Source organism: Simochromis diagramma, unplaced genomic scaffold (assembly GCF_900408965.1).
Source record: "Simochromis diagramma unplaced genomic scaffold, fSimDia1.1 OVJJ01000663.1, whole genome shotgun sequence".
NCBI lineage: Eukaryota > Metazoa > Chordata > Actinopteri > Cichliformes > Cichlidae > Simochromis > Simochromis diagramma.
Window position 1 is genome coordinate 1782622 of NW_024387049.1, and position 11543 is coordinate 1794164.

The following is an 11543-nucleotide window of genomic DNA, read 5'->3' on the forward strand; positions in this document are numbered from 1 at the left end:
TTGTAAAGTGAGCGCAGTACTCAGTGTTAAGGGGAAGATATTTGTTTTTATTGTTGTTAGGGGCCCAATTGAGCATCGTCCTGACACCTTTACATTCATACCACTCTCCAAAAAGAAGGAAAATGGGACAATGGTGGTCTGACTGGACCTCGTAAATACCTACATGTCCTTACTCAAATAAAGGTAAAGAGACAGTGAGTGCTACTATGGTTCAGGGATTATGCTTGACTACTCTAACAACGTCATTCTGATCCTCTTGCCTTGTCATTGAGACTTACGTTAAAAAAGTGAGTTTTGGATGCACCATTTTACTCTTAAGAGTCTAGTGAATAAAGAGCCCTTTATGATCCATCCATCCATCCATCCATCCATCCATCCATCCATCCATCCATCCTAACCACTTTTCCAGGGCGCTAAAAATTATCCTACCTGGGAGTGGATGAAAAGCAGGGTACACCCCAATGGGCCACCAGTCTATCACAAGGCTAACCCAATAGATAGACAACCATTCAGGCTCACATTCACACCTACAGCCAGTTTCAAACCACAAACCAGTGAAGGAAAAGTGTTTGCAGCCTGAGAGACACACTATCCATCCCGGCAACCAGCAGAGAACTCAGACTTATTAGGGGAGGTTTAAGGCCTCTGCTGCTCAGAACCTACTACATGCTGGATATCACTGAGGCCAGAATTTGTTTAAACCATGGGTCCAGAGAATAGTCGCAGTTATGGTAGCACCACATGGGCACGAGCATTATCACCCGTCTGATGGTTTTAAGACCCAAAAAATCCTATGACTTTAGGAAACATTACTGATTGAAGAGTCCAGGATATTGTACTTTCAAAATTACTCATACTGTTAAGTCAGTTAATAAATAACAAAAGAGGTTTTTTTTTGTTATTTATTAACTCTTAGCTTCATGCCTAATTCTATGAAGTTACATTGTCATTAAAAAACAATAACATTTGAATATTTCAGGAGCTAATTGGTGTTTCTTGAATGGATGTGGCAGGTCTTTGAAATTTTGAACCTTTATTATAATGAAAAAAATGGATGTCATCAGCTCTCGTAAGTTCACATTTCTTAGAGGTGTCTATTAAAGCATGAAAATTACAGTAAGACCTCAATACAGGATGCTTCCTCCAAATTTTTAGATTTTTCATCAGAGATGCCAGGAGAAAAATTGCAAAAATGTTCCCTTGACAAAAGTTCTTTGATTATTTGCTTTTCTGTGTGCAACCTTGTGCACCGCATCTTTGTGCCGAAATCCAACCCAATCCATTTCTATACTGAATATTCTGAAGGTCGTGTTTTTAATTGTAAAAAAGGCTTGGGGAAGAAAAGAAGAAAAAACCCCAAGGTCTTCTTTCTCATGTCTGTGCATGGAAATGTTGGCAGAAATAAAACAAAATTACTTTGTGTAAAGCTGAAGACCTGTGTTTAAGAGCAAATAACGCACATATATTTGTATTCCTTAAGACAAAAAGAAAAATTAAATATAGAGGTAAAAACCTCGCCCTTCTGAGCTTGCTGCATATATTGTTTGTTTTGTCCCCAGTATCACTGACTGAATGGTTCACGTTGATAGTTTTTGTGATGGGAAAATACAGTAGTATGCATGCGTGTTTCAACAAAAAAAACAAACCTCTGTTATAAGTTCACTGGCCCAACAAAGTCAGGTAAAGCTAAGCTTGCTGAAAGCTGCAGTCATGCTTCTGAATGACAAAAACAAACGTATGGAAAGCGTTGGACATGTGGGACACACATGGTGTAGGACAGCTAGAGAGGAAACGCTTTATGTGACGCTGACATGTTTTAAATTGTGCAGGGACATGATGTAAACTCTAACCCTAAACCTTGTGTCTTCAGAGTTACCTAATCAATTTCCCTGCCCCACTCCCCCCACTTTTGCCCTTCCTCCCATCTCAGGATCAGCTGACCTCTCTGAGTGCAGTGAATCTGTTGGGATTAGCCTCCAATCGGCAGTCTGATCGCACACAACTCACGCACTCACAGATGGCTTTAGTCTGCAAACACTAAGAAGCTAACGGGTAAGGAATGACACTTCTGTGGCTTTTTTTAGTAATTTCTAATGATACATAGTTGTTAGTCAAAGCATTAAAGTTTTGGGGGAAATACAGAAAAGAAGAGCACATGTAAAGGAAACTGAGCCAGCCATCTGTGTCAGATGATCTCCTGATCCCTCCACTGCAACAGCTTCAGTCTAAGTGCAGTTAATGCTCGTCTACAGTCAGTGTTACAACACCTTTGCTACTATTTTAAAGAAAAGGAACCACTATATATTACACCTGGGTTTATTAGATAATTGCTTTGTTTCATTTGATAATGTTTTAAATATCTGATAGTATATATTATTGTAAAAAAAAAAAAGAAGAAGAAGAAGAAGAAGAAGGGTTTTTTTGGTATTCTATGTCATTTCTAGCACTTTTAGTTGTGCTGATATATTCCCTGACAAAAGTGGATGAGGCCTTTCTGATATTTTTGTACACTTTCAGCATGTTTTCTCAGTAAAACCGCTTACTTTGTGAAGTATCTATTCATAGAGCACAGTAGGCAAAAGCCCAGTAGACAGGATTACTGGTCTGAGTGCACAGTTGGAGTGAAACAAGCATTCCCAGCTTGTCACCATTCCAGCGCTGCCTGTGTGTGGTTCTGTCTTGTGTTAGTCTTTCTTATACATCACACAAACGTGTTAGTCTGTACAGTTGTTGATATTTGCACATTTTGTGTGTTTGCCGCTTAATCAATGTGCTTATTTGTTTTCGTCCTGTTGTATGAAACCAGTGTTTATAGTATCCTTGTCACGATGGCCTCCATGGATGAAGAGCTGACCTGCTCTGTGTGCCGAGACACCTTCAGCCAATCCCAGCCCCTGCCCTGTGGTCACAGCTTCTGTCCTGCCTGTGTCCGGGAGGCCTGGAGCAGCCAGGGTGAAGGAAAAGGTCGCTTCACCTGTCCCCAGTGTCAGGAGGAGCACGGAGAAGTGCTGTGCGACTGCTGCCCTCCCGAGGCAGAGAAAGGACAACCGCCGTTGGCAGTTAAGACCTGCCTGAGGTGTGAAGTGTCGCTGTGTGCCGAACATCTCCGGCCTCATCTTGAGAGACCGGTGTTTAGCACCCACCTTTTGGTGGATCCGCTGGGCGATCTGTCCCAGCGAAGGTGCCCGGCGCACACAGAGCTGTTCCGCTACTACTGTGCTGATGAGAGAGTGTACGTGTGTGGCGACTGTCTGCTGGAAGGAGGCCACGCTCAGCACAAAGTGAAAGCACTGAGGCACGTGGAGGATGATCTGAAGGTGTGCTGGATGGATAATCAATTAATGTATGTTTTTATGTTAACGTGTGGTTGCTGTAATACCTACTGGGTGATTTTTGCAGGTCATCCTTCAGACACTGCTTATAAAAGCAGAGGAAAAACTGAAAGATGGAGAGCGAATCCTCAAAGAGCGTGAGAACATCGATTCCACCATGGTAGTGAGTACACATATTTATCTGTGCAAAGGAAATCTAATGACTCATAAAGCTGTTCGTACCAAAATCACAAGTCATGTGGTTTGATTGCGTCTCAATCACTGATCTGCCAGCAATCCAGTATTCTGTCCTCATTGGTTCCAGGATTCTCTGAGGCAGGACGATTCCCAGGTGGAGCAGCTGGGCTCAGACCTGCAGGTCCAGGTCAACAAGCTGGTGGTGGCACTGAGAGACATCACCAAGAAGGAGAGGCAGCAGGTCATGGATCGTGTGCATGAAGACTGCTCCAAAGTGAGGGACCACATGCACCACACCCTAAGAATCCAGCACTATCTGGCCTTACTGCTGTCAGAGACAGACCCTTTCCTGCTCATCTGGGTGAGTGTAGCATTAAGTTTTTCCAGAACTAGGTCATTCAAACGAAACTAAATTATAGCTTAAGACAGGATGCACCAGTTTCCAGTAACGATCCAGTCCAATCTCTGATTGGGAGATTAACTGTTGTATGACTGCAGAATATCATTTTTAGCCAAGGAAATCCACCACTGTAGTCCTGACTGGAATATGCTGCAATACCCTACACATATACACAGTGGCCAGAGAGTGAAACTTTACAGCAGATCACACATTTGGCATGGTTACATATTAGGGCGATTTGAAAATGCAAAAAGGTAGAAATGTAGGAATTTATAGAAAAAAAATCTACCTGAGCACATTCACATTCACACAGACAGCTGCTTTTCATTCTGTTGGTGCATTTTACTGAGCTGTCCTTGACTTTTCTTTTCGCAGGCCTTTCAGTCAGATGACACAAAGTAAGTCCAGAACAAACCAGTCAGACTGAATTAGGACTCGTCCTGAGCTGTGTTATGTTGACGTGTGTTTGGGTTGTCATGCTAGGGAGTGTTATTACAGTGGAAGCTCGAGAGAAAAGAGAGATAGAGAAACAATGAAAAACACAAAATAATAAAGGCGTTATTTCATTTGTGCTTTTGATTTGTAGGTTATTAGCTGAGCTGAATAGTCCACTTTACATCCCTGATCCCATCAGCGCAGACAGGAAGCACATTCTGGAGGACATCGAGCGCAAGTACCGCGAGTTCATCACTGCTACCCTCCGCTGTCTCAGTGACCTCAAGAGGGAACTCTGTGAGTGGAATGAATGCGTGACACTTACCTGCCCCGCTAATGATTTTAAAGGAATAGCTAGACATTTTGGGGAATGAAGCTTGTTAGCTTTCTTGTTGAACCTCAGAACTTAACCCACATGTCAGAGGTTCTCTGTTAGACTGAGATCTGGTGACTGTAGAGGCCATTTGAATTCCAGTGTAATGTTCAAGAAACCAGTTTGAGATGATCTGAGTTCTGAGTGACATGGTACATCATCCTGCTGTAAGCAGACATCATAAATTACATGGCATTTAAATAATGCTCAGTTGGTCTTAAGGTGAGGCTCCAGAGTGCAGTCATTTACATATTCAACTTAGAAGTGAAAGGTCAGATAGATAGATAGATAGATAGATAGATAGATAGATAGATAGATAGATAGATAGATAGATAGATAGATAGATAGATAGATAGATAGATAGATAGATAGATAGGACCAATGGCATCTTTGGTATGATGGACTGTAAGCAGTCTTCTATGTATGTAACTATGTAACACCTCTGTAGTCAACGACCTAATTTTTCTTGACATTGTTTGGAGTTCATGTTTGATAAAACCTAAAGAATGTGTTTGTGGGTGTTTTCATTAACACGTAGATATCATTAGCAAATATTTCTCAGTTGGTTTCTATGGTTCACTGGAGGACACACTTGCCGACACTCAGAGACTGACAGCTTGAGCAAACAAAACAAAAGCTTTAATAAGATGCTGCTGGTAACTTACAAGAGTCTACGCAAATTCAAAAGCAGCAGACAACAAAATCCCAAATAAGGACACAAAATCTAAGCTGGCACTAAAAACAGGAAGACAAACATAGTGATCAACAAAGGCGGGGAACAGAGGAGCACAGACAAATACAAAGGTAGAGACATGAAGCTGAATACACCAGCAATCTGTTTAACAAACTCTGAGTCTAACGCTGACCTCTAATCCCAAGAAGAGAAACTCAGTTTTGAGTCCAGAATAGCAAATCAGAGTCAGTTCAACTCTAAATATGTTTGCCTTGAGCTAAATAAAGAAAGCATCATCAATGGAGTTAAAACCACGATGAACCATCTATGAATGTGTTGAATAAATAGCAGATGATGTTTATGTTAAAAAGCACGAGTTTAATGACCTGAATTATGCATATACATGTTTGTAACGTGACAGCAATTGAGGATGTAGGTGTGGCTCAAAAGCATATATTTATAAATCTCTGTTTTGCATTTTAAAAGTTCTGTTTTGCTCCATAGAAATGGCCGAACAAGTTTAAGTACTACGAGGAAAGTAACTAAGATTTATCTCTCTCCTTGCAGTAACCAGTCCCTTGAGTCTGGACACAAACACAGCTCATCCTCTGTTGAGCATCTCAGATGACCTGCGCTCAGTTACACGAGTTAAAAACCGCCTGCCTTGCGCTGCTCATCCCGAACGTTTCGACCACTGGCCGCAGGTCCTCACCGTCCAGACCTTCTCCTCTGGGACTCATTACTGGGAGCTGGAAGCCGAGGGATTCTGGGATGTGGGCATCTGCTACCGAAGTATTGGACGGAAGGGCAAAGAAGGCAATGCATTTGGGAACAACAAGGTACAAGTGTGCCGCAGAGCCAGAGTGGTTAATCACACTCGTTCCAGTGTTAGATTTTGTGTTTTCTTTGCTAACTAATAGAATGAGCCGGAGCCTCTGTTTGATGCCTGTCCCTGACATCTCTCAGTCTGTTTGGCATCAGTGAAAAAGATGATTTTTTCCTTCGAACATCTCATCATTCATTCAGTCAGAGTGAAACAGTAAATTTGGCCTTGAAAAAAAGTGAACCTTCTTTCTATTTTCCTCTGGTGCACTAAAGCAGTTCAACAATTGTATTCCAGTTCCATTCTTTCCTAGTCTATTCTTTCGTGTACGTTTAATTTTATGTTTAGGTTTTTTACTAATATCACTGCCCTGATTTAACCGTCAGTGATCAAAGCACATTTTGCAGAAGGATGAGAACATTTACAGTGATACCTTCCTTGTCAACCACATGCAATTTAAGATATAGCCAATACTTCCTTGGAACGCTGCAGTGATTTTTGCTCAACTTGAAATATAAATCAGTTACTAAAATTATCGCCAGATCAATTTCCCCCACATGAGTAATTGTTTGATAGTAACGTTTCAGCTGAAATGAAAACATCTTCCTTGATTAAACCCCTTGTAGGTTTCATGGAGCTTGACACAGCAGCACGATAAAAAGCTAGCCGCCTGGCACAACCGCAGGAAGACCCGCCTCACATACCAAATGACTGGGAACCGCGTTGCTGTAGCCGTGGACTACAGCTCAGGCACCATCACCTACTCAGAGGTGGGACCGTCTAACAACCTGATCCACCTCCACACTTTCTCCACCACCTTTACTCAGCCGGTGTGCCTGGGCTTTGGACTCTACAAAGCTGAGCTCAACAGTCGGATCACTATTGTTAAAGTCTGATGTGATGAAAAGGACAGCTAGGAGGATGATGATGATGAACTCTGTGCTGTTTTGGCCATTCCAAAATAAAGTGCTGTTGTTTTTTCCCCGTCTGTGTAACTTACGCAAACCTCTGTTGGAGTCTTTGCCATGAGCTGCTGTTTCTCTGCTTCCTGCTCTAAAACAGAGCTTTACCTCTTCTTCCTCAAAGAGACAAAACTGTGTCTTCTAAAGCGGCGATCAGCTGGCATGTGAAAACATTTCCAGAAGACACCCAAAGGGAATTTGATACTTCCCTAAACACTAGATGGAAAGGCTCATTTTAAAGGGGACCAATTATGTTCATTTCCAGTGTTGGGCAAGTTACTTTGAAAAAGTAATTAATTATAGTTACTAGTTACTTCAAAAAAGTAACTGAGTTAGTAACTGAGTTAAAATATTCTAAAAGTAATTAGTTACTTTAGTTACATTGTTCAGCACCTTGATTCCACAGCAATTAGAAATAAGGATGGCCTTTGTTTATAAAGTAATGTAGTTATAGAAAAGCTGGAAATTTGTTTGGCTGATATTAATAAGATAAACTTGAACTTTTTTCTCACTCCAGCCTTTCTTAAACATCTCTGAAGCTCTACCTCTGTTTTGTGATTTCCTGTCTGTATCTAGGAGTGTCTAGACATTAAGTGCATGATCAAAGAAAAGCACAAAAGCAGCATGTTTATGGATCAAATGGTGCTGTGGATCGAGGAAACCAGCTCTATTTACCACATGCATAAAGACCTGGAAATTAATCTCGCTGTCTTGAAGATGGCGAAGGATCTTTTGATTCTTGTGAGGAGATCAATGTTTTGTTTGGGAATTACAGGGGGGGAAGGGGAGAAAACTGCCACTCACTTGCTAACTTTGCTCTTTGAAGCTGCTCACACTTATTTATCTTTTATATTACTGTAAACGTGAGTGGGCGGATGCAGCATAAAGGGTGAGAACGAAGCAGATGGAAAGGAGGGAGAGAGAGAGAGAGAGAAGGGAAGGAACGGGGAGATAGACAGAGAGATCAGAGCAGTCTCTATCTTGGTTGTGATCAGCCATGCTGTGAATTAATGTGACAGAGGAGCGGGACAACAAGGATATTTCAGTCCTTCAGATATGGAATACACGATCCTTTGCATGGGAACAGGTGATCCTCTGTTTATTACTTTTATTATTCTCATAATCTCATAATCTTGTAGTCACATCATGTTTAGTCACTGTTGATGAATAGCACAATGAATTGTGTAATTCCTTGAATGAGGAAGCATGATGCATTTGTCTCTGAATAACTTTGTTGAAGCTTAGAAGGAAATGTTTTCACCCTGTTGCTGATTTTGCACAGATAAATGGATGTTATCTCAAAAATGCTACACTTTGAAATGGCGTTGGAGGCGTGGGGGGGGGGGGGGGGGGCTTTGCATTTTACTCATTTCAGTGAGCTGAACCAACAGAAAGTCTTTTGAACCTGCAGAGACGATGAATGTGTGTACGTGCGGCTGCAGCGTGTGTGAGTGTGCGCAACAAGAGGCACAAGTGGGAGAAACAGCGAGCGTGTGTGGCAGACAGATGGTCACTCAGTGGAGTTGTTCCCCATCTCTCTCTCTCTGATTCCCTTCTGGGTCCTACATCCTCCCCCTTGTCACCTCTCCAAAGTCTTACCTCATCTTTTTTTTTCCCTCTCTTCCACACCTTTTCCGTCCTCGTCTTCATCCGTTAAGCCCGGACTTGGATCTTCACTCACCGTGCCGCCCCTTATCTTTTCTCTGTCTCTCCCTCTCTTCCCCTTCTCAGCTACATCTCTGCTTATTTTTTGCTGACGACATCAACTTGAAAATATAAAGAGATTTTTTTCTGAGTGTCATTCTGGACCCTGTTGACACAGCACAAAGGAAACTGAAGAGATTTGGGGATTTGTGTGGGGGTCAAAAAGGGGGAAACTCGAAAGAAAAGACTGACAGATATGACCAGCAAACCAATCTGAGTCAAAACTGCCTGGAAAACATAGACTAAATAAAAAAAAACAAACAGGTTTTCTTTCTCTTTCTGTTCTGATATAGAGTGTTTCTTTAGCCGTAGCATGTTTATTTATTTTGCAGATTGCCCAGAGTGACTATTGTCCTTAGAAATTAGAGATATTTGACTTAAAAAAAAATAAAATCTCAGGTTCAGTCATGCACCTCGGGTCAGTCCACCCTGACATCCTGCTCCTCCTGGGCATGCTCCTGTTGTGGGGACCTTTGGGATCCAGGGGCCAGAATGACACAGAGCCCATCATCCTTGAGGGGAAATGTTTGGTAGTGTGTGACTCCACGCCTTCGTCCGAGCCCGCCGGAAACGCCCTGGGCATGTCGGTGCGCTCTGGCTCGGGTCGGGTGGCCTTCTCTGCCAGCCGCCAGACCAACCACGAGCCGACAGACATGAGCAACCGCACCATGATCATCTACTTTGATAATGTGAGTTATCAGATATCTATGTTTATTATGCCCATTTGTAGCATACTGTGGCAAATTGTGACAGGTTTATTTTTTACAGTACAGAATGGGCAAACACACAAAAGGCTCTGTGCTATCATTTTGTAGTCAGGTGTCTTCTCCCATTGGGTGTGATAATGAGCTGATTGCTAAACTTTTGAACCTGTAGTGAAGCCACATAATGAAAACATGGTTGGATTATGCTGCACAAGCTGCATGTCCATGGACATTTTAGAGGGAGAGAGGGATGTATGAAAATAGGTCTCAGTAGTTTGGAAGTAAGCAATCTGAACAGACGAAAAGAATGACCCATGTCGTGACTTTATCATCCCCCGTCTTTTTCCTGCTGTCTGTTCAGATTTTGGTTAACGTGGGCACTCATTTTGACCAAGAAAGTAGTGTGTTCCTGGCACCAAGGAGGGGGGTGTACAGCTTCAACTTCCATGTGGTGAAGGCCTACAATAGACAAACTATTCAGGTACGCCCACTCAACTCTGAGACTCATAGCTGTGGTTCCAGTGGATCACTCTCTTAATCTCGCTGGTTCCCATCTCTTAGGTTAGCCTGATGGTGAACGGCTGGCCAATGATTTCGGCATTCGCCGGGGACCAGGACGTGACCAGAGAAGCCGCCACCAATGCCGGCCTGGTGATTATGGAGAAGGGCGACAAGGCCTACCTCAGACTGGAGAGAGGCAACCTGATGGGAGGCTGGAAGTACTCCACATTCTCAGGCTTCCTGGTTTTCCCCTTGTGAGAAAGATAGAGGGTTGAAGCGCTGCAAAGTGAGAATGATTGAGAGAAAAAAGGGGAAGAGGTGGTGGGAGAAAAGAAAGGCTTCAATCTGTAACCTTATATAGTGCATGAAAAGATGGCTTTTATGCAAAAATGAGATGATTGTTCAAATGGACCAAAAAGAAAATGAGAGTAGATGGCAAACATAATGTCTCTGAGGAATTCATTTGCTCTGTTTTGTTTGGGGTTTTTTTTTAATGTCTAAATGCTTGTTATAGGAGATACTTTGTGGCAAAATTCTAAAGTAGCCATTTAAAACACGGGCTTCTGTGCTAGAGTACCTAAAAGCTTCTGTTCTTAAGTGTTTCAACACTGCTGTGCTCCACATGCCATCCTGTCTATGTTTAAAAAATCTCTTTATTCTAGTGTGCTGTATGACTGCTGTTCCTCTATATGCCTGTTAGTATAATATAACAAATGTTTATTTACAAAGAAATTTCTATCAAAGACCAAATAAAATAGTCTAAATCTGGCTCAGTATTTCACTTTGAGTATGCAAGCGAGATTGATTTCAGACAATATCTGATGAATCACCAAGACCGCGACTGTTTAATCTGCTTATACAAGGCAGTATTTCTCATCCCTTCCATTGTACCCTACCTAGTGCCATGGCAGCTGTTTGTAAATATAGATCCCACCAGCAGAGTTGGCATTGGCATGGACCGAAGGGACCAGCGTGGGACCCGGTATGAAGTGTGGTGTACGGTGGATGCTCCTTACAGGGCCGCAGACAGATGGAGGCTCTGTCGAACAGGCAGGTTCATCTCTGCAGGGCTGCCGTGGATAAAGTGTGGTGTGCTGTCACATGTAGTCACTTACGCTTCCGTGGTTCATGCCCACCATCTTCCTCTCTCTCTCTCTCTCTCTCTCTCTCTCTCTCTGACTTCCTTTGTCATTTTCATCCTTCTGTTACCAGAATTATACATTTATGAAATTAGGATGATGAGTAAAAAATTCATAAAAATGGAAAAAGCCTAGATATGAATTCACGCTGTCATATTAATGCTCCCAAAGAAGAATATCTTATTAAATTAACCTCAAGTCCTAGGCAGGAAATGATGGCCTTTCTAAATAAATCTCAGAAAACACAATGAAATCTTGCAGTGTTCGCACAAATGTTAAAATGTTTTTCTTTTTTATACTTTACACCTAAGTGCCACTGT

The 11543-nt window shown here is 42.3% G+C and overlaps 1 protein-coding gene across 5 annotated transcripts; it reads left to right on the forward strand.

The window, feature by feature from the left end:
- The first annotated feature begins 1993 nt into the window (after nt 1–1993).
- On the forward strand, nt 1994–10496 carry LOC120741801 (cerebellin-1-like). 5 transcript variants are annotated; one of them, XM_040044852.1, is made up of 9 exons: nt 1994–2052; nt 2807–3317; nt 3400–3495; nt 3637–3870; nt 4285–4307; nt 4496–4641; nt 5958–6229; nt 6840–8262; nt 8907–9127. In XM_040044852.1, exons 2-8 carry the CDS (start codon nt 2829–2831, stop codon nt 7107–7109), a joined length of 1530 nt encoding a protein of 509 aa, XP_039900786.1. In that variant the 5' UTR covers nt 1994–2052; nt 2807–2828; the 3' UTR covers nt 7110–8262; nt 8907–9127. The 5 variants fall into 5 exon arrangements, with proteins under 5 accessions (XP_039900786.1, XP_039900785.1, XP_039900787.1 ...); XM_040044851.1 differs by lacking the exon at nt 1994–2052 and having other exon boundaries at nt 2567–3317; XM_040044853.1 differs by lacking the exons at nt 1994–2052; nt 4285–4307; nt 5958–6229; nt 6840–8262; nt 8907–9127 and having other exon boundaries at nt 2567–3317; nt 4496–4628.
- Nucleotides 10497–11543: the final 1047 nt, after the last annotated feature.